Below are 25200 nucleotides of genomic sequence, written 5' to 3' on the forward strand. Positions count from 1 at the left end.
ACCATTACAGAGAGAGGGGAAGGGGGAAAGAGGGAGGAGAAGGGGGAAAGAGGGAGGAGAAGGGGGAAAGAGGGAGAGAGGCTATGAGAAAAGAGACACAGAGGAGGGTGGAGAGACACAGAAGAGGGTGGAGAGACACAGAAGAGGGTGGACAGACACAGAAGAGGGTGGACAGACACAGAAAGAAGGGTGGAGAGACAGAGGAGGGTGGAGAGACACAGAGGAGGGTGGAGAGACAGAGAGGAGGGTGGAGACACAGAGGAGGGTGGACAGACACAGAAAGAAGGGTGGAGAGACAGAAAGAAGGGTGGAGAGACACAGAAAGAAGGGTGGAGACACAGAGGAGGGTGCAGAGACACAGAAAGAAGGGTGGAGAGACAGAGGAGGGTGGACAGACACAGAAAGAAGGGTGGAGAGACACAGAGGAGGGTGGAGACACACAGGGGGGTGGATTGGGGTTGAAAAGAGAGGAAGGGAAGTTGAAAGAGTTGTGGAGATGGAGAAAGGTGGGAGATCAGGGGGATGAGAGAAGGAGAGACCAAGAAAGAGACCGAATTGGAGGAAATGAGAAAGAGGAGCAAAATAACAAAAAAGTGAAAGAGACAAGAAAATGGGGAGAAGAGGAATAAGGATGGAGAATGAAAGTGAAGGTGGTACTGGTGGGGGGTAGATAGAGAAGAGAGGGAGAGAGCGAGGGACGGATAAGGGAGCGGGAGACAAAGTGAGAGATGGAATGAGAGAAGAAGATGGAGATCGAGAGAGAGAGAAAGAAGCAGGGTTAACCCCTGAACTGCTGGAGTGTCTGTCTGCCCCATACAGCCATCATCAGCACTTTCTCAATCTATAATTACTGCCTGCTATCCATCACGCAGCCGCCAGCTAGCACGCTGCAATACACACACACACACACGGAAAATCACAGACCTAAGCACTTCAGCTAATAGAATAAATATTAATATCCCTTTTGTTTTATATACTCATTTCTCTGTGCAATATTTAAATGAGGCCTGACAGTGTGAAAAAGCATGTGCTACACAGACAATCAGAAACAACACAGAGATACAGAGAGCGAGACAGAGCGCGAGACAGAGAGAGACACAGAGCGCGAGACAGGGAGAGCGAGCGCGAGACAGAGAGAGCGCGAGACAGAGAGAGACACAGAGCGCGAGACAGAGAAAGACACAGAGCGCGAGACAGAGAGAGCGAGCGCGAGACAGAGAGAGCGAGCGCGAGACAGAGAGAGCGAGACAGAGAGAGCGCGAGAGAGAGCGAGCGCGAGACAGAGCGAGCGAGAGAGCGTGCGCGAGACAGAGAGAGCGTGCGCGAGAGAGACACAGAGCGCGAGACAGAGAGAGCGAGCGCGAGAGAGCGAGCGCGAGACAGAGAGAGCGAGCGCGAGACAGAGAGAGCGAGCGCGAGACAGAGAGAGCGAGCGCGAGACAGAGAGAGCGAGCGCGAGACAGAGAGCGTGCGCGAGACAGAGAGAGCGTGCGCGAGACAGAGAGAGCGTGCGCGAGAGAGACACAGAGCGCGAGACGGAGAGAGCGAGCGCGAGACGGAGAGAGCGAGCGCGAGACGGAGAGAGCGAGCGCGAGACGGAGAGAGCGAGCGCGAGACGGTGAGAGACACAGAGTGCGAGACAGAGAGAGCGAGCGCGAGACAGAGACAGCGAGCGCGAGACAGAGAGAGCGAGCGCGAGACAGAGAGAGCGAGCGCGAGACAGAGAGAGCGAGCGCGAGACAGAGAGCGAGCGCGAGACAGAGAGGGCGTGCGCGAGACAGAGCGGGCGAGCGCGAGACAGAGCGGGCGAGCGCGAGACAGAGCGGGCGAGCGCGAGACAGAGCGGGCGAGCGCGAGACAGAGAGGGCTTAGCGCGAGACAGAGCGGGCGAGCGCGAGACAGAGCGGGCGAGCGCGAGACAGAGCGGGCGAGCGCGAGACAGAGCGGGCGAGCGCGAGACAGAGCGGGCGAGCGCGAGACAGAGGGAGCGAGCGCGAGACAGAGGGCGAGCGAGCGCGAGACAGAGAGGGCGAGCGAGACAGAGAGAGAGCGAGCGAGACAGAGAGCGAGCGAGACAGAGAGCGAGCGAGACAGAGAGAGCGAGCGCGAGACAGAGAGGGCGAGCGCGAGACAGAGGGCGAGCGAGACAGAGAGGGCGAGCGAGACAGAGAGGGCGAGCGAGACAGAGAGGGCGAGCGAGACAGAGAGGGCGAGCGAGACAGAGAGGGCGAGCGAGACAGAGAGGGCGAGCGAGACAGAGCGGGCGAGCGAGACAGAGCGGGCGAGCGCGAGACAGAGGGCGAGCGCGAGACAGAGGGCGAGCGAGACAGAGAGGGCGAGCGAGACAGAGAGGGCGAGCGAGACAGAGAGGGCGAGCGAGACAGAGAGGGCGAGCGAGACAGAGAGGGCGAGCGAGACAGAGAGGGCGAGCGAGACAGAGAGGGCGAGCGAGACAGAGAGGGCGAGCGAGACAGAGCGGGCGAGCGAGACAGAGAGAGAGCGAGACAGAGAGAGCGAGCGAGACAGAGAGAGAGCGAGACAGAGAGAGAGCGAGACAGAGAGAGAGCGAGACAGAGAGAGAGCGAGACAGAGAGAGAGCGAGACAGAGAGAGAGCGAGACAGAGAGAGAGCGAGAGACAGCGAGACAGAGAGAGAGCGAGACAGAGAGACAGAGAGAGAGCGAGACAGAGAGAGAGCGAGAGACAGCGAGACAGAGAGAGAGCGAGACAGAGAGACAGAGAGAGAGCGAGACAGAGAGAGCGAGACACAGAGAGAGAGCGAGACACAGAGAGAGAGCGAGACACAGAGAGAGAGCGAGACAGAGAGAGAGAGCGAGACACAGAGAGAGAGAGCGAGACACAGAGAGAGAGAGCGAGACACAGAGAGAGAGAGCGAGACAGAGAGAGAGAGAGAGCGAGACAGAGAAAGAGAGAGCGAGACAGAGAGAGAGAGCGCGAGACAGAGAGAGAGAGCGCGAGACAGGGAGAGCGAGCGCGAGACAGAGAGAGACACAGAGCGCGAGACAGAGAGAGACACAGAGCGCGAGACAGAGAGAGACACAGAGCGAGACAGAGAGAGCGAGCGCGAGACAGAGAGAGAGCGAGACAGAGAGCGCGAGAGAGAGCGAGCGAGACAGAGCGAGCGAGAGAGCGTGCGTGAGAGAGAGAGAGCGTGCGCGAGAGAGACACAGAGCGCGAGACAGAGAGAGCGAGCGCGAGAGAGAGAGAGCGAGCGCGAGACAGAGAGAGCGAGACAGAGAGAGAGCGAGACAGAGAGAGAGCGAGACAGAGAGAGAGCGAGACAGAGAGAGAGCGAGACAGAGAGAGAGCGCGAGACAGAGAGAGAGCGAGAGACAGCGAGACAGAGAGAGAGCGAGACAGAGAGACAGAGAGAGAGCGAGACAGAGAGAGAGCGAGAGACAGCGAGACAGAGAGAGAGAGCGAGACAGAGAGACAGAGAGAGAGCGAGACAGAGAGAGAGCGAGACACAGAGAGAGAGCGAGACACAGAGAGAGAGCGAGACACAGAGAGAGAGCGAGACAGAGAGAGAGAGCGAGACACAGAGAGAGAGAGCGAGACACAGAGAGAGAGAGCGAGACACAGAGAGAGAGAGCGAGACAGAGAGAGAGAGAGAGAGCGAGACAGAGAGAGAGAGCGCGAGACAGAGAGAGAGAGCGCGAGACAGAGAGAGAGAGAGCGCGAGACAGGGAGAGCGAGCGCGAGACAGAGAGAGACACAGAGCGCGAGACAGAGAGAGACACAGAGCGCGAGACAGAGAGAGACACAGAGCGCGAGACAGAGAGAGCGAGCGCGAGACAGAGAGAGCGAGACAGAGAGCGCGAGAGAGAGCGAGCGCGAGACAGAGCGAGCGAGAGAGCGTGCGTGAGACAGAGAGAGCGTGCGCGAGAGAGACACAGAGCGCGAGACAGAGAGAGCGAGCGCGAGAGAGAGAGAGCGAGCGCGAGACAGAGAGAGCGAGCGCGAGACAGAGAGAGCGAGCGCGAGACAGAGAGAGCGAGCGCGAGACAGAGAGAGCGAGCGCGAGAGAGAGACAGAGCGCGAGACGGAGAGAGCGAGCGCGAGACGGAGAGAGCGAGCGCGAGACGGAGAGAGCGAGCGCGAGACAGAGAGAGCGAGCGAGACAGAGAGAGAGCGAGACAGAGAGAGAGCGAGACAGAGAGAGAGCGAGACAGAGAGAGAGCGAGACAGAGAGAGAGCCAGACAGAGAGAGAGCGAGAGACAGCGAGAGAGAGAGAGCGAGACAGAGAGACAGAGAGAGCGAGCGAGACAGAGAGAGAGCGAGACACAGAGAGAGAGCGAGACACAGAGAGATTAGAGACACAGAGAGAGAGCGAGACACAGAGAGAGAGAGAGAGAGACACAGACAGAGAGAGAGAGCGAGACACAGAGAGAGAGAGCGAGACAGAGAGAGAGAGAGCGAGACAGAGAAAGAGAGAGCGAGACAGAGAGAGAGAGCGCGAGACAGAGAGAGAGAGCGCGAGACAGAGAGAGAGACACAGAGCGCGAGACAGGGAGAGCGAGCGCGAGACAGAGAGAGACACAGAGCGCGAGACAGAGAGAGACACAGAGCGCGAGACAGAGAGAGACACAGAGCGCGAGACAGAGAGAGCGAGCGCGAGACAGAGAGAGCGAGACAGAGCGCGAGAGAGAGCGAGCGAGACAGAGCGAGCGAGAGAGCGAGCGTGAGACAGAGAGAGCGTGCGCGAGAGAGACACAGAGCGCGAGACAGAGAGAGCGAGCGCGAGAGAGAGAGAGAGCGAGCGAGACAGAGAGAGCGAGCGCGAGACAGAGAGAGAGAGCGCGAGACAGAGAGAGCGAGCGCGAGACAGAGAGAGCGAGCGCGAGACAGAGAGCGAGCGAGACAGAGAGAGCGTGCGCGAGACAGAGAGAGCGTGCGCGAGAGAGACACAGAGCGCGAGACGGAGAGAGCGAGCGAGACGGAGAGAGCGAGCGCGAGACGGAGAGAGCGAGCGCGAGACGGAGAGAGCGAGCGCGAGACGGTGAGAGACACAGAGTGCGAGACAGAGAGAGCGAGCGCGAGACAGAGAGAGCGAGCGCGAGACAGAGAGAGCGAGCGCGAGACAGAGAGAGCGAGCGCGAGACAGAGAGAGCGAGCGCGAGACAGAGAGCGAGCGCGAGACAGAGAGGGCGTGCGCGAGACAGAGAGGGCGTGCGCGAGACAGAGCGGGCGAGCGCGAGACAGAGCGGGCGAGCGCGAGACAGAGAGGGCGAGCGCGAGACAGAGAGGGCGAGCGCGAGACAGAGCGGGCGAGCGCGAGACAGAGCGGGCGAACGCGAGACAGAGGGAGCGAGCGCGAGACAGAGGGCGAGCGAGCGCGAGACAGAGGGAGCGAGCGCGAGACAGAGGGCGAGCGAGACAGAGAGGGCGAGCGAGACAGAGAGGGCGAGCGAGACAGAGAGAGAGCGAGCGAGACAGAGAGCGAGCGAGACAGAGAGAGCGAGCGCGAGACAGAGCGGGCGAGCGCGAGACAGAGCGGGCGAGCGCGAGACAGAGCGGGCGAGCGCGAGACAGAGCGGGCGAGCGCGAGACAGAGCGGGCGAGCGCGAGACAGAGCGGCGGGCGAGCGCGAGACAGAGCGGCGGGCGAGCGCGAGACAGAGCGGCGGGCGAGCGCGAGACAGAGCGGGCGAGCGCGAGACAGAGGGCGAGCGCGAGACAGAGGGCGAGCGCGAGACAGAGGGCGAGCGCGAGACAGAGGGCGAGCGAGACAGAGAGGGCGAGCGCGAGACAGAGCGGGCGAGCGCGAGACAGAGCGGGCGAGCGCGAGACAGAGGGCGAGCGAGACAGAGAGGGCGAGCGAGACAGAGAGGGCGAGCGAGACAGAGAGGGCGAGCGAGACAGAGAGGGCGAGCGAGACAGAGAGGGCGAGCGAGACAGAGAGGGCGAGCGAGACAGAGCGGGCGAGCGAGACAGAGAGGGCGAGCGAGACAGAGAGAGAGCGAGACAGAGAGAGAGCGAGACAGAGAGAGCGAGCGAGACAGAGAGAGAGCGAGCGAGACAGAGAGAGAGCGAGACAGAGAGAGAGCGAGACAGAGAGAGAGCGAGACAGAGAGAGAGCGAGACACAGAGAGAGCGAGAGACAGCGAGACAGAGAGAGAGCGAGACAGAGAGAGCGAGCGAGACAGAGAGAGAGCGAGCGAGACAGAGAGAGAGCGAGCGAGACAGAGAGAGAGCGAGACACAGAGAGAGAGCGAGACACAGAGAGAGAGCGAGACAGAGAGAGAGAGCGAGACACAGAGAGAGAGAGCGAGACACAGAGAGAGAGAGCGAGACACAGAGAGAGAGCGAGACACAGAGAGAGAGAGCGAGACAGAGCGAGACAGAGAAAGAGAGAGCGAGACAGAGAGAGAGAGAGAGAGCGAGACAGAGAGCGAGACAGAGAGAGAGCGAGACAGAGAGAGAGAGCGAGACCGAGAGAGAGAGAGCGAGACAGAGAGAGAGAGCGAGACAGAGAGAGAGAGCGAGACAGAGAGAGCGAGCGCGAGACAGAGAGGGCGAGCGAGACAGAGAGGGCGAGCGCGAGACAGAGCGGGCGAGCGCGAGACAGAGCGGGCGAGCGCGAGACAGAGCGGGCGAGCGCGAGACAGAGCGGGCGAGCGCGAGACAGAGCGGGCGAGCGCGAGATAGAGCGGGCGAGCGCGAGACAGAGCGGGCGAGCGCGAGACAGAGCGGGCGAGCGAGACAGAGCGGGCGAGCGCGAGACAGAGCGGGCGAGCGCGAGACACAGCGGGCGAGCGCGAGACAGAGCGGGCGAGCGCGAGACAGAGCGGGCGAGCGCGAGACAGAGGGAGCGAGCGCGAGACAGAGGGAGCGAGCGCGAAACAGAGGGCGAGCGCGAGACAGAGCGGGCGAGCGCGAGACAGAGCGGGCGAGCGCGAGACAGAGCGGGCGAGCGCGAGACAGAGGGAGCGAGCGCGAGACAGAGAGGGCGAGCGAGACAGAGAGGGCGAGCGAGACAGAGAGGGCGAGCGAGACAGAGAGGGCGAGCGAGACAGAGAGGGCGAGCGAGACAGAGAGGGCGAGCGAGACAGAGAGGGCGAGCGAGACAGAGAGGGCGAGCGAGACAGAGAGGGCGAGCGAGACAGAGAGGGCGAGCGAGACAGAAAGGGCGAGCGAGACAGAGAGGGCGAGCGAGACAGAGAGGGCGAGCGAGACAGAGAGGGCGAGCGAGACAGAGAGGGCGAGCGACACAGAGAGGGCGAGCGAGACAGAGAGGGCGAGCGACATAGAGAGAGAGCGAGACACAGAGAGAGAGCGAGACACAGAGAGAGAGAGCGAGACACAGAGAGAGAGAGCGAGACACAGAGGGCGAGCGAGACAGAGAGGGCGAGCGAGACAGAGAGGGCGAGCGAGACAGAGAGGGCGAGCGAGACAGAGAGGGCGAGCGAGACAGAGAGGGCGAGCGAGACAGAGAGAGAGCGAGACAGAGAGAGAGCGAGACAGAGAGAGAGCGAGACAGAGAGAGAGCGAGACAGAGAGAGAGCGAGACAGAGAGAGAGCGAGACAGAGAGAGAGCGAGACAGAGAGAGAGCGAGACAGAGCGAGACACAGAGAGCGAGACACAGAGAGAGCGAGACACAGAGAGCGAGACACAGAGAGAGCGAGACACAGAGAGAGAGCGAGACACAGAGAGAGCGAGACACAGAGAGAGAGAGCGGAGAGAGCGAGACACAGAGAGAGAGCGAGAGAGAGCGAGACACAGAGAGAGAGCGAGAGAGAGCGAGACACAGAGAGAGCGAGAGAGAGCGAGACAGAGAGAGAGCGAGACACAGAGAGAGAGAGCGAGACAGAGAGAGAGCGAGACACAGAGAGAGCGAGACACAGAGAGAGCGAGACACAGAGAGAGCGAGACACAGAGAGAGAGCGAGACAGAGAGAGAGCGAGACACAGAGAGAGAGAGCGAGACACAGAGAGAGAGCGAGACACAGAGAGAGAGAGCGAGACACAGAGAGAGAGAGACACAGAGAGAGAGAGCGAGACAGAGAGAGAGAGCGAGACAGAGAGAGAGACGAGACAGAGAGAGAGAGCGAGACAGAGAGAGAGAGCGAGACACAGAGAGAGAGAGCGAGACAGAGCGAGACAGCGAGACAGAGCGAGACAGAGAGAGAGAGCGAGACAGAGAGAGAGAGCGAGACAGTGAGAGAGAGAGAGACAGTGAGAGAGAGAGAGAGAGCGAGACAGAGAGAGAGCGAGACACAGAGAGAGCGAGACAGAGAGAGAGCGAGACAGAGAGAGAGCGAGACAGAGAGAGAGCGAGACAGAGAGAGAGCGAGACAGAGAGAGAGCGAGACAGAGAGAGCGAGACAGAGAGAGAGCGAGACAGAGAGAGTACGAGACAGAGGGAGTGCGAGACAGAGAGAGTGCGAGACAGAGAGAGAGCGAGACAGAGAGAGAGCGAGACAGAGAGAGAGCGAGACAGAGAGAGAGCGAGACAGAGAGAGAGCGAGACAGAGAGAGACAGAGACGAGACAGAGAGAGCGAGACAGAGAGAGCGAGACAGAGAGAGAGCGAGACAGAGAGAGAGCGAGACAGAGAGAGAGCGAGACAGAGAGAGAGCGAGACAGAGAGAGAGAGACAGAGAGAGAGCGAGACAGAGAGAGAGCGAGACAGAGAGAGAGAGAGACAGAGAGAGAGCGAGACAGAGAGAGAGAGAGAGACAGAGAGAGAGAGAGACAGAGAGAGAGAGCGAGACAGAGAGAGAGAGCGAGACACAGAGAGAGAGCGAGACAGAGAGAGAGAGCGAGACAGAGAGAGAGAGCGAGACACAGAGAGAGAGAGCGAGACACAGAGAGAGAGCGAGACACAGAGAGAGAGCGAGACACAGAGAGAGAGCGAGACAGAGAGAGAGAGAGCGAGACAGAGAGAGAGAGAGCGAGACAGAGAGAGAGCGAGCGAGACAGAGAGAGAGCGAGACACAGAGAGAGAGCGAGACACAGAGAGAGAGCGAGACACAGAGAGAGAGAGCGAGAGACAGAGAGAGAGAGAGCGAGACACAGAGAGAGAGAGCGAGACACAGAGAGAGAGAGCGAGACAGAGGGAGAGCGAGACAGAGAGACAGCAGCGAGACAGAGAGGCGAGCGAGACAGAGAGAGAGAGAGACAGAGAGAGAGCGAGACAGAGAGAGAGCGAGACAGAGAGAGAGCAGAGACAGAGAGAGAGCGAGACAGAGAGAGAGAGAGAGAGAGAGCGAGACAGAGAGAGAGCGAGACAGAGAGAGAGCGAGACAGAGAGAGTTTAAGACAGAGAGAGAGCGAGACACAGAGAGAGAGCGAGACACAGAGAGAGCGAGACACAGAGAGAGCGAGACACAGAGAGAGCGAGACACAGAGAGAGCGAGACACAGAGAGAGCGAGACACAGAGAGAGAGAGAGCGAGACAGAGAGAGCGAGAGAGAGCGAGACACAGAGAGAGAGCGAGACACAGAGAGAGAGAGCGAGACACAGAGAGAGCGAGACACAGAGAGAGAGCGAGACACAGAGAGCGAGACACAGAGAGAGCGAGACACAGAGAGAGCGAGACACAGAGAGAGAGCGAGACACAGAGAGAGAGCGAGACACAGAGAGAGAGCGAGACACAGAGAGAGAGAGCGAGACAGAGAGAGAGAGAGAGACAGAGAGAGAGAGCGAGACAGAGAGAGAGAGCGAGACAGAGAGAGAGAGCGAGACAGAGAGAGAGAGCGAGACACAGAGAGAGAGAGCGAGACAGAGCGAGACAGAGAGAGAGAGCGAGACAGAGAGCGAGACAGAGAGCGAGACAGTGAGAGAGAGAGAGAGAGCGAGACAGAGAGAGAGCGAGACAGAGAGAGAGCGAGACAGAGAGAGAGACAGAGAGAGACAGACAGAGAGAGCGAGACAGAGAGAGCGAGACAGAGAGAGACAGAGACAGAGACAGAGAGAGAGAGAGCGAGACAGAGAGAGAGCGAGACAGAGAGAGAGCGAGACAGAGAGAGAGCGAGACAGAGAGAGAGCGAGACAGAGAGAGAGCGAGACAGAGAGAGAGCGAGACAGAGAGAGAGCGAGACAGAGAGAGAGCGAGACAGAGAGAGAGCGAGACAGAGAGAGAGCGAGACAGAGAGAGAGAGCGAGACAGAGAGAGAGAGCGAGACACAGAGAGAGAGCGAGACAGAGAGAGAGAGCGAGACACAGAGAGAGAGCGAGACACAGAGAGAGAGCGAGACACAGAGAGAGAGCGAGACACAGAGAGAGAGCGAGACAGAGAGAGAGAGAGCGAGACAGAGAGAGAGAGCGAGACAGAGAGAGAGAGAGAGCGAGACAGAGAGAGAGAGCGAGACACAGCGAGAGAGAGAGCGAGACACAGAGAGAGAGAGCGAGACACAGAGAGAGCGAGACACAGAGAGAGAGAGCGAGACAGTGAGAGAGAGAGAGAGCGAGACAGTGAGAGAGAGAGAGAGCGAGACAGTGAGAGAGAGAGAGAGCGAGACAGTGAGAGAGAGAGAGCGAGACAGTGAGAGAGAGAGAGAGCGAGACAGTGAGAGAGAGAGAGAGAGAGCGAGACAGAGAGAGCGAGACAGAGACAGAGCGAGCGAGACAGAGAGAGCGAGCGAGACAGAGAGAGAGAGCGAGAGAGAGAGACAGAGAGAGAGAGCGAGACAGAGAGAGAGAGCGAGACAGAGAGAGAGAGCGAGACAGAGAGAGAGAGCGACAGAGAGAGCGAGCGAAACAGAGAGCGAGACAGAGAGAGAGAGCGAGACAGAGAGAGAGCGAGACAGAGACAGAGCGAGCGAGACAGAGAGAGAGAGAGCGAGACAGAGAGAGAGCGAGAGAGAGAGAGAGAGCGAGACAGAGAGAGAACGAGACAGAGAGAGAGCGAGACAGAGAGAGAGCGAGACAGAGAGAGAGCGAGACAGAGAGAGACAGAGAGAGACAGAGAGAGACAGAGAGAGAGCGAAACGGAAAGAGCGAGACAGAGAGAGAGCGAGACAGAGCGAGACAGAGAGCGAGACAGAGCGAGACATAGAGAGAGCGAAACGGAAAGAGCGAAACGGAGAGAGAAACGGAAAGAGAGAGACAGAGGAAGGAAGGATAGAGGAAAGGAAGGAAGGATAGAGGAAAGGAAGGAAGGATAGAGGAAAGGAAGGAAGGATAGAGGAGATGACATAAGGAGGGGGTATAAGAAAGGATAGAAGAGGATAGAAGTGGTATTAGGGGTGAATGTAGGGACAGGGATGATGTCACTATGGACAGGTGTATAAAATCGAGCACACAGCCAGGCAATCTCCATAGCCAAACATTGGCAGTAAAATGGCTTTACTGAAGAGCTCTGTGACTTTCCTCTCCAGTCATTACCAAGAGCTAGTTCTTCCAAACCTCCTGTGTAGGCCACTCACCGAATGGGACCGCTGTGTGCTGAAGCGCGTAAAAATCGTCTGTCCTCAGTTGCAACACCCACTACCAGTTCCGAAATACTTCTGGAAGCAACGTCAGCACAAGATCTATTCGTTGGGAGCTTAATGAAATGGGTTTCTATGGCAGAGCAGCCACACACAAGCCTAAGATCACCATGCATAATGCTAAGCGTCTGCTAGAGGGGTGTAAAGGTCACTGCCATTAGACTCTGGAGCAGTGGAAACACGTTCTCTAGGGTGATGAATCACGCTTCACCATCTGGCAGTTCGACGGACAAATCTAAGTTTGGCGGACGCCAGGAGAACGCTACCTACCCCAGTGCATAGTGCAAACTGTAAAGTTTGGTGGAGGAGGAATAATAGTCTGGGGATGTTTTTCATGGTTTGGCCTAGGCCTCTTAGTTCCAGTGAAGAGAAATCTTTACACTACAGCATACAATGACATTCTAGACGATTCTGTGCTTCACACTTTGTGGCAACAGTTTGGGGAAGGCCCTTTCCTGTTTCAGCATGACAAAACCCCTGTGCACAAAGTGAGGTCCATACAGAAATCCTTTGCCAAGATTGGTGTGAAAGAACTTGACTGGCCTGCACAGAGTCCTGACCCCAACCCCAACGAACACATTTGGGATGAATTGGAACACCGACTGCGAGCCAGGCATAATCGCCCAACATCAGTGCCCGACCTCACTAATGCTTGTGGCTGAATGGAAGCAAGTCCCCGCAGCAATGTTCCAACATCTAGTGGAAAGCCTTCCCAGAAGAGTGGAAGTTGTTATAGCAGCAAAGGGGGGACCAACTCCATATTAATGCCCATGATTTTGGAATGAGATGTTTGATGAGCAGGTGTCCACATACTTTTGGTAATGTAGTGTATATCTGTGTAGAGGATGTACATGAGTGTGAATGTACCTTTTCTGCCACAGGGCAGTAGATCATGATAAAGAGAGAGATAGAGAGAGATGGAGAGAATGTTTGTGACTGACTGTACGTGTGTGTTATACCTTCTGGCCCTGAGGGCAGTACCCCCTGATGAAGTCCTGGCACACAGCAGCTTTGCGGGACACATATACATGGCTGTAGGGACAGCTACTGTTGTTACATATACCCTTCAGGAAGTACGAACACACAGGCATCTAGAGAGAGAAGATGTTGTTACAATATCTACAGGAATGATATACGAATAAAACATTTGAAATTGATTTGAACATTTAATTAAGAGAGAGAACGAGAGACTCAAAACAGAGAGAGAGAGAGAGTAAAGAGAGAGAAAAGCCGAGAGAGAGTAAAGAGAGAAAGACAGAGAGAGAGTCGAGAGAGAGTAAAGAGAGAGTAAAGAGAGTTAGAAAGAGACAGCGGAGAGAGAGAGAAAGAGACAGCGGACAGAGAGAGAAAGAGACAGCGGACATAGACACGTTTTTAGACATATAGAGAGAACACAGTTTTACAGAGATAAATGTTACACGTTTAAGAGACAGCGCGGACAGAGAGAAAGATACAGCGGACAGAGAGAGAAAGAGACAGCGGACAGAGAGAGAAAGAGACAGCGAGACAGAGAGAGAAAGAGACAGCGGACAGAGAGAGAAAGAGACAGTGGAGAGAGAGAGAAAGAGACAGCGGAGAGAGAGAGAAAGAGACAGCGGAGAGAGAGAGAAGAGACACGTTTTAGAGAAAGCTACAAAGAAACACAGAGAGAAGAGACAGCGACAGCGGAGAGAGAAATAGACATATCCGGAGAGAAAAAGTTTACACGGAGAGAGAGAGAAAGTTACAGCGGAGAGATATATATCACAGCGGAGACGTTTTTATTCTTATTAATATGTTTTACACGTTTTATATATATAGAGAGAGACACGTTTTATATATATATAAAGTTACAGAGAGTTTTATCAGATATATAAAGAGACACATAGAGTTACACGTTTTATATATAAGAGACAGTTTCAGAGATATAGCACAGAGAAATACAGCGGAGAAAGAGAAACACGCGGAGAGAGAGAGAAATAAGCGGAGAGAGAGAAAGACAGCAGACAGAGAGAGAAAGAGACAGCGGACAGAGAGAGAGAAAGAGACAGCGGACAGAGAGAGAAAGACAGACAGAAAGAGACAGAGAGAGAAAGAGCAGAGAGAAGAGAGAAAGAGACAGCGGACAGAGAGAGAAAGAGACAGCGGAGAGAGAGAGAAAGAGACAGCGGACAGAGAGAGAAAGAGACAATGGGAGAGAGAGAGAAAGAGACAGCGGACAGAGAGAGAAAGAGACAGCGGACAGAGAGAGAAAGAGACAGCGGACAGAGAGAGAGAGAGACAGCGGAGAGAGAGAGAAAGAGACAGCGGAGAGAGAGAGAAAGAGACAGCGGAGAGAGAGAGAAAGAGACAGCGGAGAGAGAGAGAGAAAGAGACAGCGAGAGAGAGAGAGAGAAAGAGACAGCGGAGAGAGAGAGAAAGTTACACGTTTTAGACACGGACAGAGAGAGAGAAAGTTTTAGAGAGAGAAAGACAGCGGACAGAGAGAGAAAGAGACAGCGGAGAGAGAGAGAAAGAGACAGAGAGAGAGAAAGAGACAGCGTTTTAGAGAGAGAGAAGAGACAGCGCGGACAGAGAGAGAAAGAGACAGCGGACAGAGAGAGAAAGAGACAGCGGACAGAGAGAGAAAGAGACAGCGGACAGAGAGAGAAAGAGACAGCGGAGAAAGAGAGAGAAAGAGACAGCGGACAGAGAGAGAAAGAGACAGCGGACAGAGAGAGAAAGAGACAGCGGACAGAGAGAGAAAGAGACAGCGGACAGAGAGAGAAAGAGACAGCGGACAGAGAGAGAAAGAGACAGCGGACAGAGAGAGAAAGAACAGCGGACAGAGAGAGAAAGAGACAGCGGACAGAGAGAGAAAGACAGCGGACAGAGAGAGAAAGAGACAGCGGACAGAGAGAAAGAGAAGAGAGAGAGAGAAAGAGCCGGACAGAGAGAGAGAAAGAGACAGCGGACAGAGAGAGAAAGAGACAGCGGAGAGAGAGAGAGAAAGAGACAGTTTACAGCGGAGAGAGAGAGATAGACAGCGGGAGAGAGAAAAAGTGACAGCGGAGAGAGAGAAAGCGACACGGAGAGACAGCAGAGAGAGAAAAAGAGACAGCGGACAGAGAGAGAAAGAGACAGCGGAGAGAGAAAGCGACAGGGAGAGAGAGAGAAAGCGACAGCGGAGAGAGAGAGAAAGCGACAGCGGAGAGAGAGAGAGAAAGCGACAGCGGAGAGAGAGAGAGAGAAAGCGACAGCGGAGAGAGAGAGAAAGCGACAGCGGAGAGAGAGAGAAAGCGACAGCGGAGAGAGAGAGAGACGCGGATAGAGACAGCTGAGAGAAAAAGTGACAGTTCTTTTATATACAGCGAGACATAGAGAGAAAAGAGATGTTTTAGACAGAGAGAGAGAAAGAGACAGCGGAGAGAGAGAAAGCGACAGCGGAGAGAGAGAGAGAAAGAGAAAGCGGGAGAGAGAGAGAAAGACAGCGCGGACAGAGAGAGAAAGAGACAGCGGAGAGAGAGAGAAAGAGACAGCGACAGCGGAGAGAGAGAGAAAGCGACAGCGGACAGAGAGAGAAAGAGACAGCGGAGAGAGAGAGAGAAAGAGACAGCGGAGAGAGAGAGAGAAAGAGACAGCGGAGAGAGATGAGAGAGAGAGAAAGACATGGAGAGAGAAAAGTGACAGCCGAGAGAGAGAAAGTTTTAGACACAGCGGAGAGACAGCATTATTAGAAAAAAGAGACAGTCGGACAGAGAGAGAAAGATTAGCGGAGAGATTAGAAAGCGACAGCAGAGAGAGAGAAAGATACAGCGGATTGAGAAGTTTATTATTAAGGTTACAGAGAGAGAGAGAAAGCTTATTACATATTAGAGAGAGAGAGAGAGATATACCAGAGTTTTATTGACACGGAGAGAGAGAGAAAGCGACAGCGTTCTTATTAGAGAGAGAAAGCGACAGCGGAGAGAGAGAGAAAGAGACAGCGGAGAGAGCAGCGGAGAGAGAAAAAAAGTGACAGCGGAGAGAGAGAGAAAGCGACAGCGGAGAGAGAGACAGCAGAGAGAGAAAAAGAGACAGCGGACAGAGAGAGAAAGAGACAGCGGAGAGAGAGAAAGCGACAGCGGAGAGAGAGAGAAAGCGACAGCGGAGAGAGAGAGAGAAAGCGACAGCGGAGAGAGAGAGAGAAAGCGACAGCGGAGAGAGAGAGAGAAAGCGACAGCGGAGAGAGAGAGAAAGCGACAGCGGAGAGAGAGAGAAAGCGACAGCGGACAGAGAGAGAAAGAGACAGCGGAGAGAGAGAGAGAAAGCGACAGCGGACATAGAGAGAAAGAGACAGCGGACATAGAGAGAAAGAGAAAGCGCGGATATAGAGAGAAAGCGACAGCGGATATAGAGAGAAAGCATACAGCGGAGAGAGAGAAAGAGATATAAGAGACATGGACAGAGAGAGAAAGAGACAGCGGAGAGAGAGAGAGAGAAAGAGACAGCGGAGGAGAGAGAGAAAGAGACAGCGGAGAGAGAGAGAAAGAGACAGCGGAGAGAGAGAGAGAAAGAGACAGCGGAGAGAGAAAAACAGCGGAGAGAGAGAGAGAAAGAGACAGCGGAGAGAGAGAGAAAGAGACAGCGGAGAGAGAGAAAGAGACAGCGGAGAGAGAAAGCAACAGCGGAGAGAGAGAGAGAAAGAGACATCGGACAGAGATAGATATACAGCGGAGAGAGAGAAAGAGACAGCGGAGAGAGAAAGCAACAGCGGAGAGAGAGAGAGAAAGAGACATCGGACAGAGAGAGAAAGAGACAGCGGAGAGAGAGAAAGAGACAGCGGAGAGAGAGAGAGAAAGAGACAGCTGAGAGAGAGAAAGAGCATGGATAGAGAGAGAAAGAAAGCGGATCAGAGAGAGAAAGAGACAGCGGACAGAGAGAGAGAAAGAGACAGCGGAGAGAGAGAAAGAACAGCGGAGAGAGAGAGAAAGAACAGCGGACAGAGAGAGAAAGAACAGCGGACAGAGAGAGAAAGAGACAGTTTTAGAGATAGAGAAAGAACAGCGGACAGAAGAGAAAGACAGCGGACAGAGAGAGAAAGAGACAGCGGAGAGAGAGAAAGAGACAGCGGACAGAGAGAGAAAGCGACAGCGGAGAGAGAGAGAGAAAGCGACAGCGGAGAAAGAGAGAGAGAAAGAACAGCGGAGAGAGAGAGAAAGAACAGCGGACAGAGAGAGAAAGAACAGCGGGAGAGAGAGAAAGAAAGACAGCGGACAGAGAGAGAAAGAGACAGCGGACAGAGAGAGTTACAGCGGAGAGAGATAGAAAGAACAGCGACAGAGAGAGAAAGAACATACAGAGAGAGAAAGAGACAGCGACAGAGAGAGAAAGAACAGCGGAGAGAGAGAGAAAGAACAGCGGACAGAGAGAGAAAGACAGCGGAGAGAGAGAGAAAGAGACAGCGGAGAGAGAGAGAAAGAGACAGCGGACAGAGAGAGAAAGAACAGCAGAGAGAGAAAGAGAAAGAGACAGCGGAGAGAGAGAGAAAGAACAGCGGACAGAGAGAGAAAGAGACAGCGGACAGAGGAGAAAGACAGCGGAGAGAGAGAGAAAGAGACAGCGGACAGAGAGAGAAAGAGACAGCGGAGAGAGAGAGAAAGAGACAGCGGACAGAGAGAGAAAACAGCGGAGAGAGAGAGAAAGAACAGTGGAGAGAGAGAGAAAGAACAGCGGAGAGAGAGAGAGAAAGAGACAGCGGAGAGAGAGAAAGAACAGCAGAGAGAGAGAGAGAGAAAGAGACAGCGGACAGAGAGAGAAAGAGACAGCGGAGAGAGAGAAAGAGACAGCGGACAGAGAGAGAAAGAGACAGCGGAGAGAGAAAGAGACAGCGGAGAGAGAGAGAAAGAGACAGCGGAGAGAGAGAGAGAAAGAGACAGCGGAGAGAGAGAGAAAGCGACAGCGGAGAGAGAGAAAGCGACAGCGGAGAGAGAGAGAAAGCGACAGCGGAAAGAGAGAGAAAGCGACAGCGGAAAGAGAGAGAGAAAGCGACAGCGGAGAGAGAGAGAAAGCGACAGCGGAGAGAGAGAGAAAGAGACAGCGGAGAGAGAGAGAAAGAGACAGCGGAGAGAGAGAGAAAGAGACAGCGGACAGAGAGAGAAAGAGACAGCGGAGAGAGAGAGAAAGAGACAGCGGAGAGAGAGAGAAAGAACAGCGGACAGAGAGAGAGAAAGAGACAGCGGACAGAGAGAGAAAGAACAGCGGAGAGAGAGAAAAGAACAGCGGAGAGAGAGAGAAAGAACAGCGGACAGAGAGAGAAAGAGACAGCGGACAGAGAGAGAAAGAACAGCGGACAGAGAGAGAAAGAGACAGCGGACAGAGAGAGAAAGAACAGCGGAGAGAGAGAGAAAGAACAGCGGACAGAGAGAGAAAGAACAGCGGACAGAGAGAGAAAGAGACAGCGGACAGAGAGAGAAAGAACAGCGGACAGAGAGAGAAAGAGACAGCGGAGAGAGAGAGAAGAGACAGCGGGAGAGAAAGACAGCGGAGAGAGAGAAAGAGACAGCGGAGAGAGAGAGAAAGAGACAGCGGACAGAGAGAGAAAGAGACAGCGGAGAGAGAGAGAAAGAGACAGCGGACAGAGAGAGAAAGAGACAGCGGAGAGACAGAGAGAGAAAGAGACAGCGGAGAGAGAGAGAGAAAGAGACAGCGGAGAGAGAGAAAGAGACAGCGGAGAGAGAGAAAGAGACAGCGGAGAGAGAGAGAAAGAGACAGCGGAGAGAGAGAGAAAGAGACAGCGGAGAGAGAGAAAGAGACAGCGGAGAGAGAGAGAAAGAGACAGCGAGAGAGAGAGAGAGAAAGAGACACAGAAAGGAGAGAGAGAGAAAGAGACAGCGGAGAGAGAGAAAGAGACAGCGGAGAGAGAGAGAAAGAGACAGCGGAGAGAGAGAGAAAGAGACAGCGGAGAGAGAGAGAAAGAGACAGCGGACAGAGAGAGAAAGAGACAGCGGAGAGAGAGAGAAAGAGACAGCGGAGAGAGAGAAAGAGACACGAGAGAGAGAGAGAAAGAACAGCGGACAGAGAGAGAAAGAGACAGCGGACAGAGAGAGAAAGAGACAGCGGAGAGAGAGAAAGAACAGCGGACAGAGAGAGAAAGAGACAGCGGACAGAGAGAGAAAGAACAGCGGACAGAGAGAGAAAGAGACAGCGGACAGAGAGAGAAAGAGACAGCGGACAGAGAGAGAAAGAGACAGCGGAGAGAGAGAGAAAGAGACAGCGGACAGAGAGAGAAAGAGACAGCGGACAGAGAGAGAAAGAGACAGCGGACAGAGAGAGAAAGAGACAGCGGAGAGAGAGAGAAAGAGACAGCGGAGAGAGAGAGAAAGAGACAGCGGACAGAGAGAGAAAGAGACAGCGGAGAGAGAGAGAAAGAGACAGCGGAGAGAGAGAGAAAGAGACAGCGGAGAGAGACAGAGAGAAGAGAAAGAGACAGCGGAGAGAGAGAGAAAGAGACAGCGGACAGAGAGAGAAAGAGACAGCGGACAGAGAGAGAAAGAGAATGGAGAGAGAGAAAGAGAGAGAGAGAAAGAGACATGAGAGAGAGAGAGAAAGAAAGAGACAGCGGAGAGAGAGAGAAAGCACAGCGGAGAGAGAGAAAGAGACAGCGGAGAGAGAGAAAGAGACAGCGGGAGAGATAAAGAGAAAGAGACAGCGGACAGAGAGAGAGAAAGAGACAGCGGAGAGAGAGAGAAAGAGACAGCGGAGAGAGAGAGAAAGAGACAGCGGAGAGAGGAGAAAGAGACAGCGGAGAGAGAGAGAAAGAGACAGCGGAGAGAGAGAAAGAGACAGCGGAGAGAGAGAGAAGAGAGAGAAAGACAGCGGAGAGAGAAAGAGACAGCGGAGAGAGAGAGAAAGAGACAGCGGAGAGAGACAAAGAGACAGCGGAGAGAGAGAAAGAGACAGCGGAGAGAGAGAGAAAGAGACAGCGGACAGAGAGAGAAAGAGACAGCGGAGAGAGAGAGAAAGAGACAGCGGGAGAGAGAGAAAGAGACAGCGGACAGAGAGAGAGAAAGAGACAGCGGAGAGAGAAAGAGACAGCGGAGAGAGAGAAAGAGACAGCGGAGAGAGAGAGAAAGAGACAGCGGAGAGAGAGAAAGAGACAGCGGATATAGAGAGAAAGACAGCGAGAGAGAGAGACAGCGGAGAGAGAGAGAAAGAGACAGCGGAGAGAGAGAGAAAGAAAGCGACAGCGGAGAGAGAGAGAAAGAGACAGCGGACAGAGAGAGAAAGAGACAGCGGAGAGAGAGAGAAAGAGACAGCGGAGAGAGAGAGAAAGAGACAGCGGAGAGAGAGAGAAAGAGACGAGAGAGAAAGACAGCGAGAGAGAGAGAGAAAGAGACAGCGGACAGAGAGAGAAAGAGACAGCGGAGAGAAAGAGAGAAAGAGACAGCGGACAGAGAGAGAAAGAGACAGCGGACAGAGAGAGAGAAAGAGACAGCGGAGAGAGAGAGAAAGAGACAGCGGAGAGAGAGAGAAAGAGACAGCGGAGAGAGAGAGAAAGCGACAGCGGAGAGAGAGAGAAAGCGACAGCGGAGAGAGAGAGAAAGCGACAGCGGACAGAGAGAGAAAGAGACAGCGGACAGAGAGAGAAAGAGACAGCGGAGAGAGAGAGAAAGCGACAGCGGAGAGAGAGAGAAAGCGACAGCGGAGAGAGAGAGAGAAAGAGACAGCGGACAGAGAGAGAAAGAGACAGCGGACAGAGAGAGAAAGAGACAGCGGAGAGAGAGAGAGAAAGAGACAGCGGACAGAGAGAGAGAAAGAGACAGCGGACAGAGAGAGAGAAAGACGACAGCGGAGAGAGAGAGAAAGAGACAGCGGACAGAGAGAGAAAGAGACAGCGGACAGAGAGAGAAAGAACAGCGGACAGAGAGAGAAAGAGACAGCGGGAGAGAGAGAGAAAGAGACAGCGGACAGAGAGAGAAAGAGACAGCGGAGAGAGAGAGAAAGAGACAGCGGACAGAGAGAGAAAGAGACAGCGGACAGAGAGAGAAAGAGACAGCGGACAGAGAGAGAAAGAGACAGCGGACAGAGAGAGAAAGAGACAGCGGAGAGAGAGAGAAAGAGACAGCGGACAGAGAGAGAAAGAGACAGCGGACAGAGAGAGAAAGGACAGATGGAGAGAGAGAGAAAGAGACAGCGGGAGAGAGAGAAAGAGACAGCGGACAGAGAGAGAAAGAACAGCGGACAGAGAGAGAAAGAACAGTGGACAGAGAGAGAAAGAGACAGCGGAGAGAGAGAGAAAGAACAGCGGACAGAGAGAGAAAGAACAGCGGACAGAGAGAGAAAGAACAGCGGACAGAGAGAGAAAGAGAACAGCGGACAGAGAGAGAGAGAAAGAGACAGCGGAGAAGAGAGAGAAAGAACAGCGGACAGAGAGAGAAAGAGACAGCGGACAGAGAGAGAAAGAGACAGAGAGAGAGAGAAAGAGACAGCGGACAGAGAGAGAAAGAGACAGCGGAGAGAGAGAGAAAGAGACAGCGGACAGAGAGAGAAAGAGACAGCGGAGAGAGAGAAAGAGACAGCGGAGAGAGAGAGAAAGAGACAGCGGAGAGAGAGAGAAAGAGACAGCGGAGAGAGAGAGAAAGAGACAGCGGAGAGAGAGAGAGAAAGAGACAGCGGAGAGAGAGAGAAAGAGACAGCGGAGAGAGAGAGAAAGAGACAGCGGAGAGAGAGAGAAAGAGACAGCGGAGAGAGAGAGAAAGAACAGCGGAGAGAGAGAGAGAAAGAGAGAGAGAGAAAGAGACAGCGGAGAGAGAGAGAAAGAACAGCGGACAGAGAGAGAAAGAGACAGCGGACAGAGAGAGAAAGAGACAGCGGACAGAGAGAGAAAGAACAGCGGACAGAGAGAGAAAGGACAGCGGACAGAGAGAGAAAGAACAGCGGACAGAGAGAGAAAGAACAGCGGACAGAGAGAGAAAAGAACAGCGGACAGAGAGAGAAAGAGACAGCGGAGAGAGAGAGAAAGAGACAGCGGAGAGAGAGAGAGAAAGAGACAGCGGACAGAGAGAGAAAGAGACAGCGGACAGAAAGAGAGCGGGGAGAGAGAGAGAAAGAACAGCGGACAGAGAGAAAGAACAGCGGACAGAGAGAGAAAGAGACAGCGGACAGAGAGAGAAAGAGACAGCGGAGAGAGAGAGAAAGAACAGCGGACAGAGAGAGAAAGAACAGCGGACAGAGAGAGAAAGACAAGACAGAGAGAGAAAGAACAGCGGACAGAGAGAGAAAGAACAGCGGACAGAGAGAGAAAGAACAGCGGACAGAGAGAGAAAGAACAGCGGACAGAGAGAGAAAGAGACAGCGGACAGAGAGAGAAAGAACAGCGGACAGAGAGAGAAAGAACAGCGGACAGAGAGAGAAAGAACAGCGGACAGAGAGAGAAAGAGACAGCGGAGAGAGAGAGAAAGAACAGCGGAGAGAGAGAGAAAGAAAGCGGACGAGACAGAGAGAGAGAAAAGAGACAGCGGACAGAGAGAGAAAGAGACAGCGGACAGAGAGAGAAAGAGACAGCGGACAGAGAGAGAAAGAACAGCGGACAGAGAGAGAAAGACACGGACAGAGAGAGAAGAGAGAGAGAGAAAGAGACAGCGGACAGAGAGAGAAAGAGACAGCGGAGAGAGAGAAAGAACAGCGGAGAGAGAGAGAAAGAACAGCGGACAGAGAGAGAAAGAACAGCGGACAGAGAGAGAAAGAACAGCGGGAGAGAGAGAAAGAGACAGCGGACAGAGAGAGAAAGAGACAGCGGAGAGAGAGAGAGAAAGAGACAGCGGACAGAGAGAGAGAAAGAGACAGCGGAGAGAGAGAAAGACAGCGGAGAGAGAGAGAAAGAGACAGCGGAGAGAGAGAGAAAGAGACAGCGGAGAGAGAGAGAGAAAGACAGAGAGAGAGAGAGAGAGACATCGGACAGAGAGAGAAAGAGACAGCGGGACAGAGAGAGAAAGAACAGCGGACAGAGAGAGAAAGAACAGCGGAGAGAGAGAGAAAGAGACAGCGGAGAGAGAGAGAAAGAGACAGCGGACAGAGAGAGAAAGAGACAGCAGCAGGAGAGAGAGAAAGAAAGAAAGAACAGGAGAGAGAGAGAAAGAGACAGCGGAGAGAGAGAGAAAGAGACAGCGGGAGAGAGAGAGAAAGAGACAGCGGACAGAGAGAGAAAGAGACAGCGGAGAGAGAGAGAAAGAGACAGCGGACAGAGAGAGAAAGAGACAGCGGAGAGAGAGAAAGATGGACAAGAGAAAGACAGCGGACGAGAGAGAGAGAAAGAACAGCGGAGAGAGAGAGAAAGAGACAGCGGACAGAGAGAGAAAGAGACAGCGGAGAGAGAGAAAGAACAGCGGAGAGAGAGAGAAAGCGACAGCGGAGAGAAGAGACAGCGGACAGAGAGAGAAAGAACAGCGGACAGAGAGAGAGAAAGAGACAGCGGAGAGAAGAGAAAGACAGCGGACAGAGAGAGAAAGAGACAGCGGAGAGAGAGAGAAAGAGACAGCGGAGAGAGAGAGAAAGAAAGAGAGAGAGAAAGACAGCGGAGAGAGAGAGAAAGAGACAGCGGACAGAGAGAGAGACAGCAGTGACAGAGAGAGAAAGAGACAGCGGACAGAGAGAGAAAGAGACACAGAGAGCGGAAAGAAGAGAGAGAGAGAAAGGACAGAGAGAGAAAGAGACAGCGGAGAGAGAGAGAAAGAGACAGCGGACAGAGAGAAAGAGACAGCGGAGACAGAGAGAGAAAGAGACAGCGGACAGAGAGAGAAAGAGACAGCGGAGAGAGAGAGAAAGACAGCGGAGAGAGAGAGAAAGCTACAGCGGAGAGAAAGAGACAGCGGAGAGAGAAGAAAGAGACAGCGGAGAGAGAGAGAAAGAGACAGCGGAGAGAGAGAAAGAGACAGCGGAGAGAGAGAGAAAGAGACAGCGGAGAGAGAGAGAAAGAGACAGCGGAGAGAGAGAGAAAGAGACAGCGGAGAGAGAGAGAAAGAGACAGGAGAGAGAGAGAAAGACAGCGGAGAGAGAGAAAGAGACAGCGGAGAGAGAGAGAAAGAGACAGCGGAGAGAGAAAGCTACAGCGGACAGAGAGACAGCGGAGAGAGAGAGAAAGAGACAGCGGAGAGAGAGAGAGAAAGAGAAGAGAGAGAGAGAAAGAGACAGCGGAGAGAGAGAGAAAGAGACAGCGGAGAGAGAGAGAGAAAGAGACAGCGGAGACAGCGGAGAGAGAGAGAAAGACAGCGGAGAGAGAGAGAAAGAGACAGCGGAGAGAGAGAGAAAGAGACAGCGGAGAGAGAGAGAAAGAGACAGCGGAGAGAGAGAGAAAGAGACAGCGGACAGAGAGAGAAAGCGGAGAGAGAGAGAAAGAGACAGCGGAGAGAGAGAGAGAAAGAGACAGCGGAGAGAGAGAGAGAGACAGCGGAGAGAGAGAGAAAGAGACAGCGGAGAGAGAGAGAAAGAGACAGCGGAGAGAGAGAAAGAGACAGCGGAGAGAGAGAGAAAGAGACAGCGGAGAGAGAGAGAAAGAGACAGCGGAGAGAGAGAGAAAGAGACAGCGGGAGAGAGAGAGAAAGAGACAGCGGAGAGAGAGAAAGAGACAGCGGAGAGAGAGAGAAAGAGACAGCGGACATTGAGAGAGAGAGAGAGAAAGAGACAGCGGAGAGAGAAAGAGAGAGAAAGAGACAGCGGAGAGAGAGAGAAAGACAGCGAGAGAGAGAGAAGCGGACAGCGGAGAGAGAAAGAGACAGCGGAGAGAGAGAAAGAGACAGCGGAGAGACAGAGAAAGAGACAGCGGAGAGAGAGAGAAAGAACAGCGACAGCGGACAGAGAGAGAGAAAGAGACAGCGGAGAGAGAGAGAAAGAGACAGCGGAGAGAGAGAAAGAGACAGCGGAAAGAGAGAGAAAGAGCGGACAGAGAGAGAAAGAGCGGACAGCGGAGAGAGAGAGAAAGAGACAGCGGAGAGAGAGAGAAAGACAGCGGAGAGAGAAGAAAGAGACAGCGGACAGAGAGAGAAAGAGACAGCGGAGAGAGAGAGAAAGAGACAGCGGAGAGAGAGAGAAAGAGACAGCGGAGAGAGAGAGAAAGAGACAGCGGAGAGAGAGAAAGAGACAGCGGACAGAGAGAGAGAAAGAGACAGCGGGAGAGAGAAAGAGACAGCGGACAGAGAGAGAAAGCGACAGCGGAGAGAGAGAGAAAGCGACAGCGGAGAGAGAGAGAAAGCGACAGCGGAGAGAGAGAGAAAGCGACAGCGGAGAGAGAGAGAAAGCGACAGCGGAAAGAGCGAGAGAGAAAGCGACAGCGGAGAGAGAGAGAAAGAGACAGCGGAGAGAGAGAGAGAAAGAGACAGCGGAGAGAGAGAGAAAGAGACAGCGGAGAGAGAGAGAAAGAGACAGCGGAGAGAGAGAAAGAAGAGACAGAGAGAGAAAGAGAGAGAGAGAGAAAGAGACAGCGGAGAGAGAGAGAAAGAGACAGCGGAGAGAGAGAGAGAAAGAGACAGAGAGAGGAGAGAGAGAGAGAAAGAGACAGAGAGAAGAGAAACACAGCGGAGAGAGAGAGAGAGAGAAAGAGACAGCGGAGAGAGAGAGAAAGAGACAGCGAGACAGAGAGAGAAAGAGACAGCGGAGAGAGAGAGAGAGAGAAAGAGACAGCGGAGGAGAGAGAGAGAAAGAGACAGCGGAGAGAGAGAGAGAAAGAGACAGCGGAGAGAGAGAGAGAAAGAGACAGCGGAGAGAGAGAGAAAGAGACAGCGGAGAGAGAGAGAAAGAACAGCGGACAGAGAGAGA

The 25200-nt window shown here is 54.3% G+C and overlaps 1 protein-coding gene across 2 annotated transcripts in view; it reads right to left on the reverse strand.

The window, feature by feature from the left end:
• LOC112251332 (zinc finger CCCH domain-containing protein 3) overlaps positions 1 to 25200 on the reverse strand; it is a 143729-nt gene that overhangs the window by 16637 nt on the left and 101892 nt on the right. For both annotated transcript variants that reach the window (XM_042322338.1, XM_042322339.1), the window contains exon 9: positions 12411 to 12542. In XM_042322338.1, coding sequence (XP_042178272.1) covers positions 12411 to 12542 — 132 coding nt within the window. The remainder of the gene's footprint in view (positions 1 to 12410; positions 12543 to 25200) is intronic.

Source organism: Oncorhynchus tshawytscha, linkage group LG05 (assembly GCF_018296145.1).
Source record: "Oncorhynchus tshawytscha isolate Ot180627B linkage group LG05, Otsh_v2.0, whole genome shotgun sequence".
NCBI lineage: Eukaryota > Metazoa > Chordata > Actinopteri > Salmoniformes > Salmonidae > Oncorhynchus > Oncorhynchus tshawytscha.